The sequence below is a fragment of the Anopheles bellator genome, chromosome 1 (genome assembly GCF_943735745.2).
Source record: "Anopheles bellator chromosome 1, idAnoBellAS_SP24_06.2, whole genome shotgun sequence".
Classification (NCBI taxonomy): Eukaryota; Metazoa; Arthropoda; class Insecta; order Diptera; family Culicidae; genus Anopheles; species Anopheles bellator.
This window is the reverse complement of record NC_071285.1, coordinates 41,756,949-41,783,773: the sequence shown is the minus strand read 5'-3', so window position 1 is coordinate 41,783,773 and position 26,825 is coordinate 41,756,949. Positions and strand designations below refer to the sequence as shown.

The window sequence follows — 26,825 nt, the reverse complement described above, 5'->3', positions numbered from 1 at the left end:
GGCTGTACCAGAACCATGTTGTGAGGCTTGAGTTTTTTGTTGGTTCCGGAACAAAGATCAAACTGTCGGCGCTATCGATACGCAACTTCTCAGCAAATATGCTGAACAATCTCAACGCAGCGGGATTGGGTGGTGAGTCTATAACACGAATTGTTAGGCGGTGTTTTCTAAACATCTTACATTGCATTACATTATTGTTTATGTTTGTGTCTTGTTTCACCGGGTAATATGCAGAAGAATCCAGACCGATCACTTCGCCAATCAAGCTATGTAATTCGTAACTTTAGAAAATTCTTTATGAGCTCGAAAAGACCATCAAATAACTATGCAAAAGCCAAATCCTGTAGCATATCAATTTGAACATTTGAACAATTTGGATCACTGTATTTGTCCTGACCGGACCCAGCGTTAGATATTTGATGAAGTTTTCAAAACCTAATCGAGGAAAGTACTATGCTATATCTAGGAAATTGCCCATGTACCTTGAGCTGACTGTCTCGCCATAATTGACTGCTAAGTGCCATCTCCAAATCAATTTATGAACCAAACCAAATTATAGTAAAAGTGGAAAAATCTCATATATCATCAATAGTCCTGATTTTATCTTCTGAATTTATCTTCAAATGAAACCTAATAAATCCATTTCCAGCTGAAAGAATTGCGATACACAATTGTTGGAAGCTCGTGTAGATCTTTCTCTTCGAGCAGGTTCGATATGATGCATTACATGTTGACCCTTTGCCGAAATTGCCGAAATGTACCAACACGCTCAAAACTGCTATCGTTTGCCACCAATTTACCAATTTATGTATAATTGATGTTGTTCACTCGAATGGTGGTCGCCTAAGCTCACCGTAGGTTAGAAAGTACCTTTCGCGAGGCCACCATAACTCGGGCGTCCGCCGTTTAGTTCTTGGATGCATCGCACTTGTCCCTGTTCGCCGAGCTTAAATTGCTCGCACCTTACAATCCGCGGCCATAGCTTATTGACTTGATTCATTCTGTTCGCCAGCGAAAAGCAAACACCCGTAATTTAGCGCACGCATACACATTAAGCTGCAGTAAATTGCACACAGCGCCACAGAGTCACGGGGATCGGGGTACTGAAACGGTTAATGAAGATCAAATTAGAGCCAGAGGCACTCGTCGTCGCCGGCAATCAGAGGAAACCGCAATGGGACGCCGTGGAACAATGGGAGAAAGGTAGAAATGGGTTGGAAAAACCCGAGTGTCAACCGTTGTTCGCCAGCAGTAAAAACCGGCGCCACCGAAGCTGTGCCAAAGATTAAGCGTTATGTAAATTTTCGTTCATAAAATGATAATTAATGGTGTGGTAATTAAGCGGTAAACAATTGAAATTATGATCATTTAATTGAAACGCCATAATTGAATGTGACACCCGGTGCAGCTGCAGGCACAATTAGCTCCTTTCACCTTTCGTTAGTACAAATTTAGTTGGATAAACCAACAGCAATGCGCATACGCATTGTAAGCGCAACTAGCTCCACTCTTTTACCAGTGTCTGTCCTGGTGCCTGGTCCTCTTTGTCAACCATGTAATGATTACAACAAATGGCGCACTCTACCATACCATCAACATATTTTAAAAATCGTATAAAACAGAACCCTGCTATATTTAGATTATCTTAAAATTACTGGGAAAATTTAAATTATTATAACCGCACGCCACAACAAAGCTCCGATATTCCTTCTATCATACTACTCACAATATTATTCGGATATTACAATCACACTACTAAACTGATCTTTTAGATCTCATGCTAAAATACCAAAAATCCCAATCGAACAATAATTGAACTGAGGAAAACGGTCTGAAGAACGTTCGGTCTCACGCGTACGAACCATAATCCCTAGCCTAGAAATGTGTTTGTTACTTTCGCAACATTCGAACCGAATGGCGGCTTTCGCCCTTTCACGGGGAACGAGGTTCAAAAAGCGTTGCCTTCAAAAGTCGCACTTTGGTCCCATTTACAGCACGAAACGAAACCGTTTGCCGCGATGACTTTACGGGTCGTTCCGGGCGTGCCAAACGGGCACTTCCATCCGAATGTCCTTGCCAGACACTTCCATTTCCTTTATTGTTCCATTGCACGCCGTTGCCCGGCCGCGTTGGGCACTTTATATTTAGCCCTCGAATCCATTGCACATAGCCAAACGACGCTGCTCCGTAGAATGAAATGGTGATAATGTTTAATTTAATTTTATTAAAACCTATTTTCCTTTCTGTACGGCCGCCCCAGCATCAGGACACGCTCGTACGTGCCGATGGCATGGCCGCTGCTGGCCTGACGGCGGACAGTCCGGAGGAGACCGTTCCGTTTTTTGTTCACTTCTATTTTTTGACAGGGCATTTGCTGGGAATGCTCCATCGCGCAACGTTGCCCGCCCCGGGGCGAAAAGGGGCGGACGAAGCAATTCTGGAAGGATTTCCGTTGATGGCCTTTCCATACGGTCGTACGGTTGGCCGGTGTGGCGAGCGGGGAGCATGAAATGTGGAGATTCTCGTGCTCGGGAAATTTTGTCGCATTTTCCGCCTCCGGCGTCCCATGAATCGTGTGCACGAACCGGGCGAATCGATTTTTCCGATAAAGTGTGGCAAATTGCACTTTATTGCACCGGCCGAATGGATGGAGCCGTGGAACCGTCCGTGCTGGAGTCCTTGCTGTTACAGGGCCCGGCTTGGCGTTACACTTATCATGTAAACGCGATCGAAACATTGGCAACTCTGTCAATGCGCAATCCATTTCAAACAATGGTACGTAAATCGGTAAAGTGCATTACGCATTACCGCTGGTGGCGATGTTCAATTCATTAGTTTGGCTCCGGTTTTAAAGCAGCTCCAAAAACTGCCACAAAAGTTGTCACGCTTAGCTTTCGTTCGAAGCGCGAGGCTTTCTTAAATATTAATCACGGGCCATACGATGGCCCGTCCGTATTAAAAAGTTTCAACAGCAGACAACAACACCAGGATGTGAGTGGCCATACTTTTTTATGGCTCTCGTATCGATCCAGCCACCAACACCGGCACCGGGGAGCCAGAGCGGGCCGTTAAAGTTCATCACGACGGCTTCCTCCTCGTTCCGTCGTTAAGCTTTACTCGTCCCCGGGTCACGCGAAAGGACTCGCCTTTTCCAGCGGCGACATTAAATTATATGCCACGTAACCGCGTACGGGACCGCAGTCGGCCAACCTTGAGCGTCAACGCCTGAGTATCCTGCCACGCTGATAGAAGTGGTGCATTCGTGGCACGGTCGGCCATGCTGCTTAAAGGTTCCGGGTCGAGCAATTTTCTGGCCCCCCCGACAAACCACACGGCGGATGGTTTTAATTTTGCAAAATGAAAAGGACCCATGAGGACGATAGTAATAGTTGATGAGCGATGGAACGTACATTCGTAAGCATTTGTTTCCAAAATTGAAACGAGTGAAAGGCATAATGATAAATTAATAATAGAAGAACACCAGATACCGGACGCGGATAAAGTCACGATAAACATATTTCGAGCACAACATCCTGTGGAATGATCACCGTACCGTAAGAATACGTGTAAAATGTCCAGAATATTAGTCAAAATAGTGGAATCATCTACCTGATTTTATTCGATACATCTTTTAATCAATTTAACTTTGCCATTTAGTTTGCTCTATTAGCATTGTCCACTTCAAGCATACTACTTCGAAACTTTGAAGAACTAACACAAGTATTATACCCATTATTAACCTAAACACTCAACTAAAGACGTTCTCAACTAAAGAACTTCTGAAGCAACGATAATTGAGATACCGTGAAAAGTGATGAACTACCAGCGCACGACAACTGACACAACAAATAGTTTGACAGAACAGGATCCCCCGCGCGGTGGGATCGTTATAGAGTCTTAACTCCTGCTTATCAGGAGCCTTCCGACATGTGGTTTTCACGCTTCGCTGAATTTTCTGCCTCGAGCCTCGCTTTCGTTCCTTTCAGAATGCAGAAGCCCGCGCGTACGGCGGCATTCCTTAGGCACACTTCTTCTGCGCTTCAGGGAAAAAAACGCAGTCGAGGGCTCCCCGATGAACGAGCCCGGCCCAAAAGAACCGCAGCGTCGATCTTGCGGTGCGCTGCCACAAGTCACCACAACAGGGCTGAGAATCGGGACGGAAAGCGGCTGTCTTGACAGCCTCCAGGAGGCGGCGAGAGGCCCCCGGTGGCTTCATCAATCTTGCGCCCGTTCGGATGCGCGTGTTCCAGAGAGCCACCGGAGAGACAGAGGGCCCCTGGCGTGATCTATCTGGCCGGTGAACGAACGTCACGCCAGCTAACTCGGTGGACGGGTCCGGAGTTGCCACTTCGCTTCTTGTAGTTATTTCTCATGTTTCGGTGGTTTCTCCGGGACGGGGTCTTTGGGGCCGGGAATTTAAGCCATCCTTTTTCCCCTTACAACTGTGCACGCCTGTGTGTTTACCCGGGGGCTGGTGGTGCAGAGAGAGAGAGAGTACAGGAGCGTCTCAGGGCGAATGGACTGGTTGCCTTCCCCGTGTCAGTGGTCTGTTTAAATTTTTTCGTGCGAAGCATCTCCCAACTCCCTGACGAAAATCGACGAGCGACGGATTGGGGGGCGCCGGAGGGACGCTGGGTATGGCGCTGGTGGGGGGCGCTCACTAAGCTGACAAACTGCATCACAAAACGGTAGCCAAAATCGTATATATGTGTTAAAATTAACACCTGCATATGAAGAGTAGCATAAAAGTGTTGCTGATACGTATCACGCCGTAGGACCCCCCCCGCCGGGGGACCCCAGCGCGGACAGCGCAGCAAGTGTGCTATACTTGACAGACACCGTGCATCATCATCACGGGAGCGGGGTGGTATGCGGCCAGTCCGCTTCACACCGGGCGGATGGCTGATCGGTCGTGGCGCGATCCGAGGTGACATGAGCCTGTTTAAAAGACAGCCAGCGTTTAAGCTGCTACCCAGTTGGCAAGGCGCTGCGAAGGCGAATGAACACGAAATGGCATGACGATGTGCATTAAGTCATCGCCGTGCCGCGGGCTTAGGCAGGCGGAAAGCCGATGACAAGTTGGCGGTTGGGCCGTAACGAAACATGTTCTGGAGAACGTGGTTGTCTCCCGGGTTTCCTTAGGCCCGTCATAATATGTGTTTACTCGAATGTACACACATCACTTCTGAAGGCATGCATGTTGGTTTGGCTGCAAGGGAAAGGATGCTTAAAGAAGAGAAACTAAAAACCGTGGATCTAAGGTTCGGCAGGAGGTCATTTCATGATCAGTGATGGGCTTGGAAACAATGACACTTTTAACGGATATGCTGATACGGGTCTTCTTGGTGATTATTTAAGAACCATCCGTCAATGATTGCTGAAGATCGTTTTTTTCTCTTTAATCTGTATCTAAGTAGACTATGTAAAGGATGCCGTTTTCGATTTTCCTATATAAAAGATCTAGTAATGATTGCTTCTTACTAGCAACGGCGCTGGCAGTCTCTAAATCGTAAGTCAACAATATTTCGTTGCTTTGGTGGACAAGTAATATTGGTTCTTCGAATATCCTTCGAGAGGTTTTGAAAGAATTCATTTACGTTTACAATCTGTTAAAGTAAGTAGTTATTCATCGCTGTTTGCAAAATTGTGATCGAATTATTGAGAACAGAAGCTTCAAGGGCCTTCAAGGGTGTTAGCCTCAGGTTCGATACACGACGGATGCAGAATAGCACCACAGCAACTGGGTTTCTAATTGCGCAAGGGAATCGTAATCGAACGAATTTGGAAGGGATAAGATCGATGTTGGGCCTATACATTTGCCTTATAATAAGATGAGTGTTTCTTCCCTTTTTGAAGTCGTCCCATTTATTTACAAACATAACTGTACTTGACTCACGTTCCTAACTATGCTCTACAGCACAAACAATAGATGTAATTGCATTATCTGAATATGTGTCCCCGAACTTGTTAGTCCAATCATGTAACGGTTAATAGTTTACCATTTTTACCCCCCGGCAGGACCGAAGGAATGCGATCTGCCGAAGTCGGGCCTCACATCGCTGCACGGCGGCGGTGCGCCCGGGTTTGGCCAGGTCCCCAATCCAGCCAGCAACGCCGACAGCAACGCCAACCGGCTGCACGTGAACAGTGGCAGTGCCGGGGCCACCACGGGCGGTGGTGGAAGCGGAGGCACGAGTGGAGGGGCCCAGGGAGCCGGAGTGGGGCCCAACACGCTGTGCGAACCGCACAACATCCACCAGGATCAGGTAAATGTAGCTATGCGGGGGGAGTCCATGAACTGCCGCGCGGCCAGCACCATCCACCCAAAAGGTGAACGACTTTTCTTACTCTCCACCTAGAATGCTGACAAACATGGTGGAAAACAGAAGCGGCACCGAACACGCTTCACGCCGGCTCAGCTGAACGAGCTCGAGCGCTGCTTCTCGAAGACGCACTACCCGGACATCTTCATGCGCGAGGAGATCGCCATGCGGATCGGGCTCACGGAGTCACGTGTGCAGGTCAGTGTTGTGTTTCAAAATAAAGGGCCATGTTTTAAAAAAACCCAGTGCTAGGTTGTAAACCACGCGGGTCGTCGCGCGTTCAACAGCTCGTAACCTTCAACCCTCGGTCATTTTACATAAATCACCTTTGCGCGCCTCATGAGGATTCAAACGCCAAGCCTCCGAGGACACGAGCGAACCCTACAAAAACGGGCCCCTTTCTGTGCGTTTGTTTGCAGATGGTGCGTCTAATTTCTGACCGTTCATTGTCTGAAACAATAGTGGATCATTACGCGGTGTTTAGAATTTATGGGTCGTCCGTTGGCTCTGCAGTGCTGCATCTTTTTAAGCGCAAACCGACCAACATGCCAAGATTATGCAGATTCGTTCGCAGAACCAGCAAAGTGATAAATTTCGCGCCACTCCGGAGTACTGTATTCCGCAGCAAAGCGAATGTGTAGACTGTCGATTTACATGTGTAACGTCCCAGGAACGTGGCCCGAGAAGCTCACTAATTAACAATTAAATCGACCAAATGAATCACTTACCTAACCCCATTTTACACCGGGCGGTCCTGTCTCGTGTCACGTGTCCCGTTGCCGGATAGTCGGATAATTTGTTGTGCTTCTGGGGATGATGATTATTTAGCCCACTTTCCTTGGCACATTTACATAAACATGGATCAGTGTCCTTCCCGCCGGCCGACTTCTTCGACCACAGGTGCCGTTGTCTCCGTCCTTAATGATTGTCTAAGGCCTAGGGGCCTAACTCATTCCACTCACCGACCGACCGGTGGCAGGAAGACATCCGGTCGTAAAATTGATCTTTGACACATGTTATCCGCATGTTGGCTGACCATCGTCATCCTGATCCTTCGTACTCTCGTGGAAGAATACCAAACTCAGAAGGAAACGTCTTTGAGGGGCCAACGCCCCAGAAAGAACGGCCTCACGTACATTTTTGCAGGGATGTGATAGTGTCTCAAAAGACAACTATGTGACAGCACTTCGGTTTGGTATCGGTCAGTCCCTTGTTGGCGTGAGAATGGTTCAATCTTTGCAGCAGTCTCCAACATCTGCGCTTCAATTTTATAGAGCTTTGTGCTTTTACATGAAAGCAGTCAGCAAAATAAGATCATTTTTCAAATCACATTATGCAATTCATATCAATGGATGGTAGTATCCTTACAACAATAAGGAGCAATCATGAAAAGATTTTGAAAAACTTGAATACATATTTGTGAATTATGCTTTTCCATTAATTATTGAATTAATTATTTTATGGCTCATATTCTAATTAGTAGGGCTCATATTCCGAGAACAATGAACGGTCCGTCTCTTCTCGCCAGGAACTCTTTGTTTTGCAAGGACATTCAGTTTTACAACAATATGCTAAGGAATATTGTTGAGGTTTCAAACGTTGGGGAATTTAAGGGCTTGTGTTCCGTGTACATTAGGCGGGACATATGGTAGGGTTAGTCTGGTGTCTGTTTATGATTACTTGCTGTTTAATTGTCAAATGTGATTCGTCAGCGTCATAATCTCACAGGACTATGATGGTGATGATAAGAAATAAAAATAATTGATTCAACATTGATTTGAGACACGTCGCGTGTAAAAGTGGCTTTGCGATGAATGCTCCAATGAAGGATAGTAAAATGAATTTCGTGCGTTCTAGTAATAGGCGATAATAGTAATCCAGTGATTGGAAAAGAGTGACACCGGCTGGCGCACAAATGATGCAATTTTTGTCTTGCATTACTGAGAGTAGGTTCCACGTTGTTTTCCAGTTGATAATTGTGGATCCTGTTGTATGCAAGGAATAGAGATTCATTTGAAATTCTCCAAGGGATATTAGCCAAAATCACCACTTCGAAGTAAAGTAGGACGTTTTTTTTCTTCCTCTTGGAATTTTCTTGACATTTAATATCATAAGATAACTCGCCATCTGAATCCAATGTTAGGGAAAGAGGTGAGTTCATCATCATCATCATCATCATTTTATATAGCTTTCAGTCGCTAGCCTTTTAAAAAATCTGAATGTTCTTGCTGCAAAGAGCGGTCCCTATCCTCGACTTTACTGAAGTCCAATGTTCAATGATATCGGTTAAGTTAATTTCATGCACACTCTAACCGAAGACTCCTCAATAATCTACATTCGGAAATTACGTAAAAGATTTTTCGAACCTGCAGAACAACTAAAACTGTATCAAACGGTTTAAAAAATTGAAAAAAACATCATTGCAGGTCCTGCATATTCATCAGCTCAGCCTTCTGTAATCCAAACAATCCCACTGGCCCCCCACGTGACGGCCCCATGCCGAGCGCCATAAATCAATCAATGAGTTTAGAGCACAAGATTAGCAGTTCAAAAATCTGATCACGTTCTTTCAGCTGCTTAACCCAGAGCGCATACAGTGTGCCGGTCGCAATAAAAACTTTGCTCAATAACGGGCAAAACAAATGCGCACCCCGCGTAAACTTCCTGATCCTGTCTCCGGCGCCGTAAAGACCGGACCGGAAAATGGCTCACACTGCGGGCCACAACGGCTTGGCAGTCGAAAAAGTGTTTTCAAGGTTATTGCAGCGGCTTAAATCGGGATCATGTAGATTGGGCGGCGGATGATACGAGAACCGCACTAGTGTCGGGGAGGCTGCCGAGAGCTGCCATAAAGGTGGATGTGTTATGTGAACTTTTCCTGCTTCCTTCCTTCGAGGTCGAGCGAACACCAATCGGTTTGATTGCCTCACGATCCGGAACCGTTTTCGGCTAAAGACTGATAAACGAAGTTAGTGTTAATCATACTAATTATGAAGAGCTACATACGAATACAATCGGAAGCGCCCGTCGTTGGCATCGCCAGGGCCACGAGCCACGAATATGCACATAAATTCCACAAGTTTACGGCTCCCGGGGAGAGCCTAATGGGCCCCAACCAACCCGGGCGCTAGCTGGCTGCCAACACCCTGAAAGCGTAGCATTGTTTTTCCATTAAACCTCTTCAACGCGTGTACCGGGGACCGGAGCATCCCAAGACTGCCAGGATCCGGTAGTCACCGGTAGTGCGGGCGGCCCTCAGTATCCTGCCGAAACCACTATTGGTCCTTTAGTAGCGAAAGTTCAACTTCTCCAGCAACCGTGCGGCCTCCGGTGCCGGTGGCTCGATTTAACTAACCAACAAAACCGTCAGGTAACAGGACCGGAATGTGCCTGATCCGTCTGCCGTTCGGTGGCGAAAGTTTTGTGGCTCTTCTAATGGAACTTTAACACACACAGCAGCGCGTAAAGTAGCCCCCGTAGGGCGGACATAAAAAGAACCAAATCATCGCGATACGATAGATACGTCGTAGGGAAGACTCTCGGCCGTTCACGGATCAAGCGCTCCCCGCTCCAACCCGGTGGGGTGGATTTCTTTATTCGATTTTTATGATATCATTATGACTTTATAGGGCCGCCTTTATGGCCCGCGGCGCTCAATCGGAATCGAGGGACCACCACCATTCGCATTCGCACACGGCCCGCCGTTTGTTGACGGAACGGGATTTGTTTGATGTTTTGATTGAAGCTGCCCTGCAGCCAGGACCTAGGGCGGCTTAGAGCCATGGGCTAACGCCACCTGACCTAATGTAAACCATTTTTTCTCGTCAATGCCGTTGACCAATTCCGGAACGCATTCCGGACGGCTGGGGCAGTTAAGATGGGATTACTTTCACATTCTTCCACTGAGTGACCGAGTCAATTAGAGCGTTTGTGAGCCCGTCCCAATCGTGTAGTTGTATCGGTATGATCAAATTGAGAGATAATAGCCACTAATTGGTTACTTTATCGGAAACAGTACACGCCGCCGACCGTCATGCTCAACAGCGCGAGACATTCCGTATTCTGACACTGGTTTTGTGTTTCGCTGTTTATGGTTTCGACAGCCTTGGTTGTTCGCAAATTTACAGTTTTATGACGTTTTAAAACTATTTCCAATTTTTTGTCGCCCTTTGCAAATACGTCCCACGTTCCGTAGTCAAAGTGAAACCTCAGAGGAATAGAAAGTATAACGCAATCTGCACCACGGTCCACGAAACGGTTGGCTTTTCCGAGGCTCTACTCGGCGCGATTTACGGCCTCAGCCCACCAAAGCCGGCTGCCAAGAGTCATGCAAATGGAAAAAAGCCAAATCCGTGATCTCCAACGGCGGGGTCAACGGTGTAAACCCCCTGCGTGGCAAATGGTGAGAAATGATAGTGAGTCCTGCACGCTTTCTGCCTTTCTGCGCCGTGGCAACATTTTTCAGCCTCTTTTATTCTCCGACGTCGGCGGCTTTTCGTGACACTGCTTAACGGGACGGCCTGGACCTGGGCCTGGGCCTGGGCGAACGGCAAAGGACGACAAAAAGCCACACGCCAATGCAGATCCTTTCGCCGAATTCAGCCTACGCGGCGGCGGCGCTCATCTTAAAGGCACGGTCCCCGTAAGCGAATGGGTAACCCGTGGGCCAGGCTTTGCCGGTGCCGGAGCTCACCACGAAAACGGTCACGGCATAGTGTGTGTTTGTGGCATTAGTTGTTGTTCCCCAAATCCCCACAATGTCAATTTATATGCGGAAATAATTCCTCCTCTTAATCCTCGGTGCCGGAGGCTTCCGAAATCCCTGTGCATAAATAAATTCACCCAGAACCAGCGGATCCGGACGGTTTCGGGGAGCTTGCTGTCCGTCCGCCGATGCTGAAACGGGTGGGTTTAAAGGCATCGCTTTCCAATTTTACTACTCGCCCGATTGCAGCATAGCAATTGAAGTGCGGGAAATTGTGTTCACTTCAACAACAACCCGTCAGGTCAATAGCCGGTGGTCACCGACGGAATCGAAATTCGAACCAAAGTTGTTAGAGTGACACCACGAGAAACGGAAAAAATTGAAGCAACCCAAACGACCGTCAACTGTGACCTGAAACTGGATCGCCTGCCACCGATTCCATCGATGTGGTCGATCGGATATTTGATACGGTCGGCCAAGCCTGGGGACCAAGAACGCACCGAAATCGTTCGAATCTCGGAGCCCAACGAATTCTTGACTCCCGCGGACCGGTTTACTTTCAGCCAGTTCTCCAGGGCCACGGGCTCGGCAATCGACGTCTTGTGGTGCGGTTTTTCGGTTCGCACAACACAATTGTTTTTAACCGGAGTGTTGTTTGCTTCTCACCCAGACTTGTGGTTTGCGTTTTTGGGGGGTTAAGAAGTCGCCCGAATCATTGATTTTCGTTATTCGCATCCAGCATTAATTTAAAATCATGATAATGTTCTTTACAATAGCAATATTGTGGTGGCATTCGGATTGTGTGCCAGGGAAATGTAAAATACTTTGATCAAATGTAGCGAAGAGAACAATATGTTCAGCGGTAAAAATGGCTAACTGTCATCAAAAGTTTACTGTTGTAAATGAAGTAACTATTTTTACGACCATACAATCGAATTGTTTATTTTCATCTGAAGAAAGATATTCTCTACTCGTTGATGAAAATGTGGAGGATCATGAATTAAGATAGTTTCAAATTGTCGGAGCTTCCGAGAAGTTCCTAGAATTATACAAACTACAAGTATTTGAAGTGGTAAGGCTTATGTTGCGTCTATCTTTTTGGCCCTTCATATGCAACACTTTTTAATCAAATAATACCTTCTTGAACCTCCTCTTATCAACGAGTAGTATTACATCGCACTAGTGCCCTGGTAAACCACCTGGTAAATTATCACATTGTCAGCAACGGAAATTAGGAGTGTTGAATGCTTGACACAAACAACATGCGTTTTCTATCAATCGGACTTGTTGCACGCGCCACAAAGACGGCCGACCAACGGCCAACACACAGAAATTAGTCACGGAACGCGTGCCACCTCCGGAGACCCTCCACCACCTCGCTAATGCACGCCACGTGGCGAAATTGAATAAAAACGGCAAATGGAATTGGAACCTGCGACCTGAGAGTTTGGGAAGTTGGTATTGACAGGTTATCCACCTGTTATTTTTATCCCGCTGTGACAAAGGACGAACGCACCGGTCGAAGTCCTGCGCTGGGCTGGAAAACGAGGGCGGCAAAAAAGAGTTCGACAGGACAAAAAAAAAATGGGCTGAACAATGTACGTGAAGTAATTTTAATTTTAAGTTTAACACGAGCTCGGTCCACCCGCGTGCGTGTCCCGACGGGTGGTGTGGCATCGCCGCCCACCGCAACACTCTTTGGCTCCGTTGTTGTTTCGGAAAGATCGCAACACATAAACCCCGAAAAGTTTTCCCTCTGTCCCTGCCGTCGGCCACATCGACGGCGCAAATTTGGAAACGCTGTAACGATTTTAATAAATAATAGCCAACCCATACCCGGAGAGCGGTGGCGGCGGCTGCGGTACAAGGAAAACGACTCTAAACTCACGTCTCGCGGCCCGGCCTCGACCCAGATCCGGTCCCGGCGGCGGCAGCAGCAAGGATACGGCCACAAAGGGGCTCCGGCCGAACGGGCGGAAATTAGCCGTGAAACTGATGACGAGCAAACAAACCCTGCCCTGCTGTGGTGATCACGGTCGATGTGAGACATCGAATCAAAAAGTCATCTCATTTACACCACGGTCCCCATCTTTGTCACTCCCCGGGCCTGTAAAAAGGCCGAAGAAATGCGGTCGGTGTGGGTGTGTGTCTGTCGGCGAGGAAAGCCTTTCCCCCTAAGGGCCAGCGCATCGTGTCTCGAGGAAGGCCGGGCAGGAACCACGACCGAGGGCTGCCTCGGAATTGGGTGCAGATTTTCTCAACATGATAAATAGTGTGGCTAGTAATGTGCTATTAATCCAGAATAGATTTAACGGAGAGAAAAGATTTATTCCTGGCCCTGTCTGCCACGGGCCATCTGGGGCTCATTGCGACCGTATTGGCTTCTGGTGTTTGATGTCGGGATAGTAATCGCCCTGGCGGGTTTCCGCCACACCGGAATGCCGTCGCAGGATCGTAGGACAAGTTTTGTCCGGTGAAAAAATCACGCACCAAAACATTTACTGAACGATCTCCTTTTTATGGGAACCAAATTAGGGAGTTTAGTTACGAAAATATTTTTAAAAACTACTTGCCAAATAAACATTGAACACGATGACGAGCACAGTGTGCAAAGCCGCACACTGCTACCAGTTCATCATTTACTGGCCAGGATTTGCACGAGCCCAAAAACAAACACAGACAAATTTTTCGCCCACCAAATCCGACAATCCGGGGTCGGGGCCGTCCCCTCGGTCGGGACCTGTTTCACCCTAGCGCGCTCGGAAGGGACAGAGTGACAAGGCATCGGACGCCTTCCCGCTGAGAGAGCCGCACGTAATGCGTCGGAACAGCGCCAACCCGCGGGCGACCGGGATGACGAGGGTCGCCCGGGATCGACAGATACCCGCTCTCTCTCTCTCGAGAGAGAGAGAGAGGGGAAAGCGTGTCGCAAATCCTGACCCCGCAAAGTGTAATATAATGAAAATGTAATAAAAGTATTATTGGGGAGTTGCGATTTATTGTTTATTTATTAATAACATGCAAATTGAAAACATTCGCGCGAGTGGGCGCCGGGGTTTATCGAAACCAAATCACATTTCTGCACAGGACGATAAAGCGATAAGGCGATCGTCGGCAGTTACCTAACACGATATGAAGTTTCTAAGTGGGACGGCTGTTTTGTTGGGCCAGAGGTAGGATGTCAGTTTCCCCCAACATTCTGACTATTTGGTGTATTGGCTGACGAAACAACTATGTTTTAAACACACTTTTCAATCTTAATGAAAATACGTAAAGTTAAATGCGTTTTATTAGGTCTGTGCGGAAAGGTGAATTAACTCAAAAAAAAATCCTGAACTAAACTTACGAAAATGAAACGGATCGATTCCACATCGATTTTGAGAATGAACTGTAATTTTGTAGTACATAAATACGCGGTTCGTAGTAACTCAAAAGATTATCGTTCGAATCGCCCTTCTGAACGCTATTGACGCTTTCCAAAATTTGCAACTTTCTATGTTATTCTTGTTATCAACGACACAAGTCACACTGGGCAAAAATTGATGATCAGCCAATGATACCTGGGGTGGACATCCCAGGGACATCAGTCATCTGCGTTCTGTGATCATTCTTATCATCGCGATCGTTGGATGCAAATTGTAACACTCTTCCAAACGAACTGTCTTCGCTTCAAAAAAGACTTGAATCGTGAACTTGAACACAACAGTTTGGACGTCATTTTAAGTTTCTTAAATTTTAAAGTACATTTACTATACACGTTTTGAGGGACGTAAAATGTTGTCCATTGCTGACCGATCTTAATGAACCCTTCAAATTATGTTTAAGCTGAGCTCAAGCTCCATATTTGTTCTGGAATCCGACGTGGAGTTCAAACGATTGGTGCGCCCGTATTATTTCAATTTGACACTGAACTGCTTTGCGGGTATTTTGTTCCATTTAAATTGTTGATTAAAATTACACAAGTGAATACGTGAACGGCACTTGGTCGGAAGGATCTTGGTCGAAATCGGTCTATCCACCGTTTATGCAAAACGAGTCACGCAAATGTAAACAGGCGGACAATTGTTTTATTCATCCCGCCGTTGGCTCACAAGCAGAAGAGCGCCAGGAGCAGAACGGGGCGCAAATTTGCGTCCGGCTATGCGTTTCTTGGCGTGGCTCGGTGTTTGTGGTGGCAAATCAACGTTCCCGCTCGTCATTGTGCAACTCCTTCGCAACCACAGACAATGCTCGTAAAACATTACGCCCCGGTAAACGGCAAGCTTTTAATCTGGTTTAATTCATGCGAGGATTAGAGGCATGAAACTTTCAGAAAATTGATAATAAATACATGCGCACCGTTCGGCGGCCGGGTCCCAGTCCCAGAGTCTGCGTCGGCTTCTTGCGGCCCAGTGACACACGGGGATTTTCTCAAGACAACAACTAAGACGCCCCAAGACAAACGGCAAAACTTGCCGCCGCTCGCCGTCACCTTTAAGCTGCGGGCTACAAAGTCTTCACCTTCTTCGTCGCTGGCTGTTGGCCGTTCTTGAGCGGCACAATGGAACCGATGGGAAAAGCGAAAGTGGAACCCAAGCGTATCGTTTCGTTTGAAGGCGTAATGAAAAGCTCTCATCATCTTCCCATCGGTTCACCGGCTCGTGGAGTCGATGTGGCTCCTAACCCACCGGAGAACCATTTTAAAGCGACAGTCACAGTCCACCAAGTCCACCATCGCACTTCTCACACGGAGACTGAGCCTTGTTAGGATGAAACAATAAAAAGCTTTCAGCGAGTGATTGGCCGATGACGATGACGAATGAATGATTGGCGAGATGACGATCGGTCACCAATTTGACACCGAGCGCCACCGTGGCGTTTCATTTGGCGGAACAAGTGCAACGTACAAACTAACTGTCTAAAACCACGCTCCAGGATTTTGCCTCAAAATCAGAAGCCTATCAATCAATTACCATCAATTACCGATCGTCTCGGGTGGGCCACCGAAGTACGATTGTAACAGGTGTGGCGTTAGGTATCTTCGTGCAAAAGTCCGACACCGAGGACGACGCCGAGGACGAAACGTCGTGTCGGGGTTTTATGCAAATTAAATTTTCGACCAGCCGCTCTCATGGAGCACTCGGGTTCACCCCGCACCTTTGTATGCTGCTGAAGGCGCAGTTTTGCATTCCGATTTCTGTAATTTCTTATTCAAATAGATAAAGAAATATTAGCCAAATAGTAGATAAAGATGTAGCTTCTTTCTTTTCGTTTATCTTCCTGCCACCGTAAGTTTGTGTGCTGTGTTCCCTTACGGAAGAGACCATGTGACGCATTGTTTCACAAACAAAAAAACCATTGTCGTAAACTCTTTGATCTGTCCGTCCATCCGTTTACCTTCGCTACCATCGTGGCGACAACAGCCAGCGATGTTTACGCGCAGAATGGGTGTTTCTTTCTACGCCAGAAGTCGTTCTCGACACGTTGCCTTAAAAGCGCCCAAAACCAAAGTGAGCTAAAATTGTTCAAGCAAATAAAAGTTAAACGAACGCAGAAAAGATTAATGGTCGAAACGCTTATCAAGAAACGAAATACTTGCAATAAATTTACAATACCTTATGGGACGCCGGATAGGGAATTTACTGGAGGACCTTTTCGCGAACTCGATTGTCATGTGTTTCTAAAGTATGTTCTATTGCTTGTTGTTGTTCTGCATGTTCTGCTAAATGTGTGTTGTTTTCTTAGTTAACTTTTTCGGTGTGGTAAAACAGCGTGGTTATCCTACTTTATTGCCAAGCCCCGAATCACGTAAAGCATGCTCCTTGAAGTGGCCAATCTCTAACGATGTGTTTGGTTTAATATTGTGGCCCGATCGAACATAGTTTCTACTGCTCAAAACGGATCATTTGTGGCTTAGGAATTGCAATATACTTCGACTTAAGTTAAGGGTTTGGCATCACCTGACATGGTCATCCCGGTGCCGGTGCTTGTAATACGGCCAGTGCAGTTTTTTTTGAACCATCGAAATCAAACATGTTCCGTATGAGCTGTTAAAACTCGGCAAAATCAGAAGCCTTTAACAAATTGTCCGTGAACAAAGTTTATTATTCATTCAACGCAAGATTACTAAAACCATTTATGGAAAAATAATAGATTGCTATTACTACATCAAATGCTACTGCCCGGTGAGGTCAGCCATAGCGCACAGCCCACGAAAAATGGGAACACCATACTGGCCGATTACCTTGCTGAATCCTTGGCTCTCGGTAGCCATGGCAGTGTGCGGCCATGCGCACGCATCTGGAATCCATTTCAGCCATCAACCATTGGCGGATCATTGTGGCTTGTTGAGTGGAACCGAACGAGTGGAGTATTAAGTTTTTGCGCCAACTCCTTTTTTTAAGGGCTCAAGCCGGGTCTCCCGTATCGCCCTCGAAGGGCGAGTTATTGCCCCGTAGGTCTCCAACGGAACCGATTCGAGTTGTTGAACCGGGTGGATATTTGAAATGGTTCGCATTTTTCGCTCCCCGAGCACGGTGTATAACGTTGAAGGGTACTTTGGCTGGAAAATATCAAATTTGGCATTCCCGGAGCGCCGTGGGGCAACCATTCGGGCGGGTCCGCAACCCACTCTGTCTCCTGGGCAACACTCCCGTCCGCTCCGGGGAGCGACTGGAATGCTGCCGATTCGGTCGGGATACGCAAGAGCTTCAAACGCGAACCGAACCGAACCAATACTAGCACATCGATGGATTGGAACCGGCCACAAACGGGGCTCCCTTTTCCGTGCGCTTCAGCGCCCCACTGGTGGCGCGAAAGAAGGGGAAATGCGAGAGTGAGAAAGCGGAAAATCTCGGTCGCTGAAATTTTCATCGCTTGCGCCACCATTTTGGATCAGCCCGCCTGGTCGTTACCCAGAGCACGGTACGAGAAATGAATTTTTCAGAAGCATGCGCGATTTCTATTTATTGTTTCTTGCTGCCCGTGCTTTGTTTGCTTCCCCATTTCCTTGAGCGTGCCAGGGCGGCCAGGATTGCCTGGAGCGGTCCTTTTCGGTGAGGCTTTCATCCCACAATGTTTTAGCTCGGGTCGGCTGGGAAAAAAAACGAAAAGAAACGTTCTTTCGAATTTTGTATCATCTATAAGGGAACGGGACGGGGCCGTACTTTTCTCAACTTAAATTTTTATATTCAATTTAATGGACTGCCGCACGATACGACGCACCTGGAGCCGCTGCGACGGCTTCCTGTTTGGAGTCATCAAACTTTTCTATTTGCTCGTGCAAAGAAACGGTTCGGCCTTGCCAAAGTTTGCTGCTCCCAAGTTAAGCTAAAAATGTAATTAAAACACTGGATTTCGGCTTCTTGGCTTTGGCAGGTTTGACCGACGGCAACTGAGATTTTTAATCGATTAATTCACGATTTGAACGAAACGCCAAAAGAAGCAAAACTAGAAATGAAACAAGTAAGCATTTTGTTAGTCTAGTTTAAACAATATTAGCTAAAACAAAAGCTAAAACAAACAATGAACTAACGGCGTTGATTCTAAAACGTGACTGACAGCAAGAAAAATCAAAACAGAAAACACGAACAATCTTTTTATCAAAACAAACAAATACTGCTAACAACTTGAAAATAAAACCATTGAATTTGTAGCTCAAATTTTCCGTCAAAACAATCAATTGCGCATTCAACAACAAATGCAACAACACAGCAACACATATTCTTAGGAGTCGTAAGGGGATGATTTTTTGGAAGATTTTTTCTCTTCCGTGAGCATCAGCGCCAATAAAACCAGCGTCGACTGAACGAACCTGCCTCGGTGGGTGAAAAGACACGCAGCAGCCAACGTGTTAGACTGATGGCCAAACAAAGCAGGCCATCAACGGCGGCATCGTCATGGGCATGGTAGCGTCATTAGTACACAACTTCACACCGACCTGCCAAAATATTTATTAGTTTCAGCTTTATTTACTCATCCAAATTCCATGTTACGGTTGGGTCGAATCCCCGGTCCCGTCCGTGCCGTAGAAGCGAAGCTGGGTGTCCTAAATGCCGACGGCAACTTGAATGGTTGTGCCACCGAACATTTTGTTTCATCTTTACCATGCCTTAGAATGTGACCACAAACAGAAGCTCAGAACTCTGGAAGCAACCCAAAAGAATTCCGCTGTATCCCTCCCCAGCTTCAAAATTATTGGCCCAACCGTAATTCTGACTGTCTTCAAGCAGAATAAAATAGACATTCTACCAAGTCACATCGAAACGGTTCCACAAATATGGAACGATCCCATCCAACCGGGTGGACCTTGAAATCTGCCCATCGAACAGGTGTTCCCATTGCCCAACTATAATGCACAAGTAATGTCGGGTGTCATGCAACCACTGTCCCCGAGGGACTACTTTCCGACAACCGGGACAGTTCCACTCGGTGGAGTGCAGCATTATCCGGACCGGGAGTAGCGTCCAATTCTTACGCGCCAAGCAAGAAGGGTGTGAAATCCGCCGATAAATATTTTAAACCAACTTCTGGGTGCCATCCATCAACTCGTCAGAGGGCAAAATTTTTATTCGCATCGCACACGCCGTTGGTTCAGTTTTAGAACGGTGGCTTATCGTGCGAAAACTACGAAGAACTGGGCAGAGAATCCGTTTGAAAGCAGGTGCTACCGAAGAAGCATGCGTATACATAAGACTCCTTCCCGTATACATAGCAAACACTGTTGTTATACATACTTTTTTATCGCAAGCTGTGGCTGGCAACATTTCCGGCAAACCCTGGCGCGAATATTGCACCGTTCTTCCCGAACTCTCGGTACCAGCATCCGCCTGCCAACGCGTGGCCGTCTGTTTTTTCATAGATTTTTATTTTCCATCATTTATATTTCACTCCGAGCCAAAGTAGTTTTACGTGTAGCTCACCGGGAACCGCCCATGGGGAATTCAGCCGGTGGATGGTGGAGAATTCAGCGGCTCTACTTGACGCTGCTCGGGCCACCGCTGGATGTGGTTGCGAGCGGAGGGCAGGAAAAACGTCCTGCAACATCGTCGCTGTGGGGAAAACTAATATTTTAGCAGCCACAGTCGAAACAGCGGTCGGACGTAGGGCGGCCATCCGACAGGGGAAAAAGAAGGAAGAATTCTATCGCCCAGGACTAGCCGGAGCGGGCATTGGCAAACGTGGAGTAAGAAAAACGAAGCAGCTTTCTTCGTCACTTCCAAACGGCGCTTCCATAAGCGCCATCATGGCCAGGCTATATTTGTCGCTTGCCGACAACGCTTGTACAGGAAAACACTTCTAGGAAGCCGCCGGGAGCGATGTCGGACGAAGCGTCTTGCATAAATCTATCGGAACCAAACCCACGAAATCACGGTTCGCTCATCCGCCACCAGCTGGCCGGCGACCGAACCGAACCAGACAGATTGCCTGCCCCGAAGATGTGCGAATTTGCGGTCCACGCCGGACTGTGGTGCCGTAACCGGGGGCGGCGTCGTAATGAGAGAGGTAATTAATCATCCTGGCTCGGGGCCGACTGTCCGAAAGGGACGCCCGAGATAAATGGAAAGGATTCCCCCCCCGGTTCCGGTGTTGATGGTCGAAATGGGACCACAACACAAGGCGCAAGGTGGCAAGGACTGTGCATGCTGTGCGGCCTGGAACCCTGGAGCCCGGCCACTGCCACTGACTTTATGTTGCGCGCCAGGGTTGTGCGATCGGTCCGGAAAAGGACGAGGTGAGAAATGATTTTCCGTTTGACAACATTATTATCGCATTTGGTGTGCTGAGTGAGACATAAATAACTTTCCGAACCGAACCGATGGCGGTTGGCGGGCGGCGCCTTGACGGATGCCTCTGGGATGATTATTATTACACCGGCCACTCCACGGAACAGAAATCAATATGGTTGGACCACTCCCTCGCGTTTAGGATACGCAACCAGCCTATCTACCAATCTGTAGAACTGCAGAGATAAGGACTCCTTCATTGCCTCTAAACTATTTTAAATCGGACACCACAGAAACTAAGAGGCGCTGGTTCTTTACTGACATATATAAGGAGTACTTCTCCTTAAGCCTTAAGTCCGGTGCTTTGTAAGCTTTTAAAACAGACTTTATCAGGGACAGCTCCTTCGTGTAGATTTCTTTCATAATTCTACGATATTCAGCAGCTATTTTGCCTATGAGCACATTTTAATGCAAATAAAAGCTATAAGAAATAATTGTTGCCACAAACTTTGACAAATGCCATTTGATTAATTCCATTTGCATATGAAATTTAGGTGTTCTACTAATAATTAAAATTCATGGTGTTTCATTAACGATGCATGATTTCATTTGATTACTTAAAAAAACATTTGTTTGAAAGGATCATTCATGTCATTTATGTATAAAATATAATTCTGGTTGCCGAAAATGGGGAAATATGAAAAAATTATTTCCAAAGTGGTAGGTCGTTAACTCATTCGTCAAAAGCACATTTCATTGAAGATCCGTTCCACCTCTGTGGCTATGTTAATAAGAAGTATTGTGGTTCGGAAAACGGAAAACAACGAGTGACTGTTTGATGCGGATTTTGGCTACTGACAACCTTAAGACCCAAATTCAAGTTGCTATTGACGAAATAGGACCAAACACAATCGTAAATGTGCTCAAAAATAGGTCGACCGAATGAGCTACTGCCAAGCCAATCGTTGTGGACATTTTTCCAAAATTGTTTTACACAAAAAAATGGAAGGAATGAACCTTTTAAATAAATTGTTTGTTTATTTACTTACTCATTGATTCATCATTGTTCACTGTGACTGGTTGCGATGAAATACACGGTGTTATTAACAGGTACTAACTTACCCTATCTAGTTCGGGCAACAATCGTATTAACGCACCGATGCAAAGAGACACATTAGCATCTGAAACAGAAAGATTGAGGACATTAAAACTATGGTAAACATGCTTAACACTGTGGCACATAAAGTTGATCCGCACGAAAACTGGTCCATGACCGACGTCCGGAGCGTGTGATGTTCGAAATTGGCATCATTACCCGTCATAATTCAACCAACACTGTCTGTGCCCCTTTCAAAGTCTATCTCCCACTACCAGGCGGATGGTGATCGATGGGAATCTTGGGCATTGAAATCCATTAATCCGATCCGGTCCACCCTCCCTGTCCGCGCATTGTCGGCGCGTCCCTGTCGAGTCAATCAAAGTCAAGCGGATGACTTTTCACGCCCAGAACGCTGGCCTTTGTTCTGTTCTCTCATTAGGTCGCATATTTCCATACACTTTCGAGGGTAAAATATGCTGCATCAGACACGATCAAACGATGATACGGTGGTTTGCTGTGTTGTTGCTTTTTTACGCGTAACATCCGCACCGCACCACCGGGGACAGGACGCCTTTCGTGTGCGCCTTCATTTCGGGGGCACTCCTTTTTACGGACGGCGGCGCATATGTTCGAATTGCTGCCGCGCAATGCGCCCGGCGTTTCGCTCCCTTCGCAATGGCCACTGTAGTGCAATGCAGTGCGTATCAAAAAGCAGTCCCTAGTGGCACGCGCTAAGTAGGGTCGGTTAAGAAACCCGCTGTCTCCCGTCGGGGGCTGTGTTGGTTATTCTAGTAACAATGCTGTTTTAATGTGTTTAAAATTTAATGTTTTCCTATTACCCGCTTCTGCCGATGATTTGACAGATTTTGCAGTTGGTCTAGGGAAAACTTTCATCGTTTGGTTTTACTTCGAACATCCCACGGCCACAAGCCGACCAAGTGATGTCGACTGATGCTTAAACAGTTTCTTTCGCTATTCAACGACACTCTCTCAAAAGTTGAGTTCGTGTCACTCCTCTCCATGATTTTCATCCGAATTGCCCAATAAAGGGGAAATTGGCACAACTTTTCCGGAACCGTTTACGAAAACAGGCATTCAAATGAAGGTCCCGGCCCAGCTCCCGTTGATGGAACCAATTTTTTTTCCAAACGACTTACAATCACAAGCGGGTGTCATTATCGTAGATCATTGTCTGCGTGAAGTGGCCCCTCCAAGGAGCGTTGCTGCTTCGTGCCGAGTGGTATATCATCGGTTGACATCGAATTTCGCTCAACGTTGCGGATTCTGCTGCACTTTCTGATTGCAACCGAGCTGGAGAGGTGGTCCGATGGCCGTTTGGTGTTACCCTCGTGCACGGCTGTGACACGGCCACGCTGTCTTCCCTTCGTTCACTCCACGGCCTGGCGTGCGAGAAGACAGCTTCACCACCGGCACCGGCCCTATTTTGTGCCATTCCCCGTTCATAATAACCATAATCGTGATGATAAACAACAGTGAATAATAAATAGGCCCCGTGATTACAACCCAAGCTGCCGTGGCTGTGGAGTGCCGAAAAAAAAGGACAGCACAAAAAAGCTAATACAACGAAAAACAAAAATAACTCACCCTGGTGTTCCCCAATCGAGAGGGAGTCCAAGACAGCGCAAGGAAGAAACCTCGGGCATTACCGTGGGTGGCGTGGAATTAGTTTTACTTTTACTGTTAATGAACTTTTGATTTGTAAAGCGGTAGTTAAAATTTATTAAAATCATTCTCCAACCTACGCCGTCATTCTGGTCATTCTAGGTCTGGTTCCAGAATCGGCGCGCCAAGTGGAAAAAGCGGAAGAAGACAACCAACGTCTTTCGCACGCCGGGTAAGAATCGCTAGGGACGGAATCGCTTGGGTCGGTAATGACGGAACCGCTTCGGTGCCCTTTTCCCCCGTTCCAGGTGCGCTCCTGCCGTCCCATGGACTGCCACCGTTTGGGGCTAATATTACCAACATTGCCATGAGCGAAAGTTTATGCGGCACGTCGATGTTCGGGGGCGATCGATGGGGCGTTGGAGTCAATCCGATGACCGCCGGTAGGTATTGTGCGACCCTCCCCGCAAAAGTCCTTTCCCGAACCACCCCGTTCGCAATACGCCACGGTAAGGATACTAACATGCGCACGCGCCGCTATGTTTCTCATTTCCTATCGTCCCCGCGACGCGGCCCACGAACTAACACTTCTAACATCCACGACTTTCGGTTTCGGTTCGACTACTAACTGCTCTCGGTGATGGTGATCCTGTGGTCAGGCTTTGGTCAGCTGAACCAATCGTCTTCGCTCTCCAGCACGCTCAACACGGGGCTCAACTCGGGTATCAACATATCCTCGGCAATGGGTGCCGGTGGGTATCACAACTATGGACTGAATGCAGCGCTAGGTAAATGACCACATTCGAATTTACTTTGATCGCTTCGAGCCAGTCGGCGAGCCACATGTTTACTGTGTTATCATTATTTATATACGGAATTACAGATTGTGACAGAGTTTATGATAATTTTTCACATTTTCATACGCTTTCAACAATTGTTTTGCAGTGCGAAACCTTTTAACGCATCGACTAACCGTTCGCGGTACCAACGTATAAATCTTACTATTTTAATAGTGAGCTCTAGCTAATTTACAATTTTCTATGTGAAAGAAATTCAACACAATTTCATGTGTCGAGTCTTTTCTTTTTGGAAAGCAATGTTGTTCAAGGCATAAGAATTAACATCTCGATTAGTTTACACAGAAAGAAGTTTACAACAGTTTGTGTTAATAAATTTACCCATTTATGGCCTACAAGGGATGAAACAAGTATTCATGATTCGGATATGGAGCTGATACTTTAAGACGTGAGTCCGGGGATTATTGACCGATTTATTGCTTGACTTGATTTCAGAATCACCCATCTAAAACATAGCTACTAACATCCATAAGCTTAAGCCAAAGTGCCGGATATTCGCATCTAAGTTACACATCGTTTTTGTAGTTTGATTCTGTCATTGAGACACTAACCTTCGCCCAAAACTCACCTCCCCCCTTGGTGGAGGAGAAGGCTCGGTCCCGGTCGCAGGCGCGGCACCCGTTCGTGTAAAAAAAAACGGAAAATCATCTTCTTTCGCGCCTCGGCCCGGTTGCACCCCGAACCGACCGGCCACAAAGAGCACACCTCTGGCACCCCAGCGGTCCGCCCCGGGCCCTTTGCCACGAACCTTCACGCACTCACGACCGTCACGACGCTCGGGCCGGCCATCCGGGTGTGCGAGGCCCATTAGCACCTCGAAAGCGAAACAAAATTATTCATGCTCGTAGCTCTCAAAAGCGCTTAAGCGCGGTGGCCACAACGCCACGACGGACGGGTCTTTTTCCGAATTCGGCAAAGGCCGGTAAAACGGTCGCGACCCATTCGGGAGGAATGTTTTCGATGCGGACATGTTTGCTTAAGCTAAATTGAACGTCCTAGTCTGGGTTGTTTTTTTCGTGTTTCTTGCCTCCCTGCCAAGTTGTTATTTTCTTTCTCGACGGATAAACAAGTTATCGGACCATGCATCGGGCCGGGGCAGTTGGCCAGAGGGGTTCTAACTCCGTTTGACGTGGAACGTGCTCCTTTCCGCAGGTGATACGATGATGTACCAACACTCGGTAGGCGGCTGCACGGGCAACTCACCCACATCGACCCCGCCAAACATAAACGCTTGCTCGCCCTCCACCCCACCCCTGTCGAACGGTGGCCAGCAACCGACCCAGGCCCAGCAGCAACAGCAGCAGCAACAGCAACAGCAGCATCAGCAACAGCAACAACAAGGTGCTAGTCAAAGCGATGCCTCCACCAACGGAGATATGGTACGTTGCGGGGTGACTCAGTGGCCAACCGTGACACGTGTTTCATTCCCGTGGACCCCGTGTTTTGGTCATTTTCCTAACGATGAACTTGAGGGCAAATTATACCTTCTTTTCAGACCGGTGCCAACCAGCACGGAATCGGCAACTGTCACAACCTGACGACCGGCACGCCCGAAGGAGACGACGATGTTTGGCGGGGCCACAGCATAGCGGCACTGCGGCGCCGCGCCTCCGAGCTCAACCAAACCATGCCATCCTATCTACATGCTCACAACTACGATCACCACAACTCGGTGTATTGACTGCAGTTCTTCAAGTAACCGTACGGCCGACGCCTGCCGCAGCAGTGGACGCAGGCGCAGGCACAAGATCTCGGCGAGAACCACATACCGGCACAGTATTAGAGCATCGGTAAACTGGCGAACGGATTGCTTGAGCCGACTACCTACCAGCCTCCAATCTTTCTCCGCACAGGAGCAACGGCCATTGCAGAGAATCTGTGTTCTGTTCGTCTTTGATGGAATAGTGTACTAATTTCGTTGCACTGAAGCACGTCATTCCTTTAACTTTTGAGTCCTTTCTACAACTGGCAAGTGTTCGGATATGGTGCACAGTTGTAAAGCAACCTGATTTTTAGATCCTACCCTCGATTACTGAGGACACGAAATGAGGTCCCACATTCAGCATCTAGCAGCGTGTGGCAGAAACATAAAAGCAAGAAAACGTGGAACACTGGAATGGCCCTGCGTACAGTGCAAGCGATCGTTTTCCATCCTTAGATTACGGCTAAACAGTGAAGCGTAAAAAGTGGTCTGATAGAATTCTTCAAAATCGGGGTATACTTGATTCCTTATTCGTCTTCGCCGAAATTCAAGGAACTTATAGAAAGCTTTCACTGTACCAGCAGGCAGGCCATTTGTGTTATTGTGACGAGCATGGAAAGCTCGTTGGCGCGAAACCGAACCGTTTGGTAACGAGTATTTGATATTCGCACGAAGTCCACGCACGTTACCATCACTATACATTCCTTAAACATGCAAGAATACATTTCTTAGTGATCAAGCAAACTATCGAGCCTAAAACAGTGTATACGAAACGACGTTGACGCAACGTAGGTCAAATCTAAATAGCTGAT

The 26,825-nt window shown here is 47.3% G+C and overlaps 1 protein-coding gene across 1 annotated transcript; it reads left to right on the top strand.

Annotated features, from left to right (window-relative positions):
* LOC131207780 (homeobox protein orthopedia) lies at window positions 1-26,762 on the top strand. Its single transcript, XM_058200413.1, has 8 exons — window positions 1-132; window positions 6,019-6,266; window positions 6,360-6,521; window positions 23,617-23,686; window positions 23,763-23,897; window positions 24,114-24,242; window positions 25,464-25,690; window positions 25,807-26,762. The coding sequence occupies exons 1-8, from the start codon at window positions 99-101 to the stop codon at window positions 25,990-25,992; spliced, it is 1,191 nt and encodes a 396-aa protein (XP_058056396.1). The 5' UTR covers window positions 1-98; the 3' UTR covers window positions 25,993-26,762.
* The last annotated feature ends 63 nt before the right edge of the window (window positions 26,763-26,825 follow it).

What these genes read in the sequence shown, in the direction of transcription:
- LOC131207780 (XM_058200413.1), top strand. Translation starts at nt 99, where the DNA reads ATGCTGAACAATCTCAACGCAGCGGGATTGGGTG. An exon ending in CAACGTCTTTCGCACGCCGG is followed by an intron (nt 23,687 to 23,762) that starts GTAAGAATCGCT and finishes CCCCCGTTCCAG; the next exon opens with GTGCGCTCCTGCCGTCCCAT. An exon ending in AGTCAATCCGATGACCGCCG is followed by an intron (nt 23,898 to 24,113) that starts GTAGGTATTGTG and finishes TCCTGTGGTCAG; the next exon opens with GCTTTGGTCAGCTGAACCAA.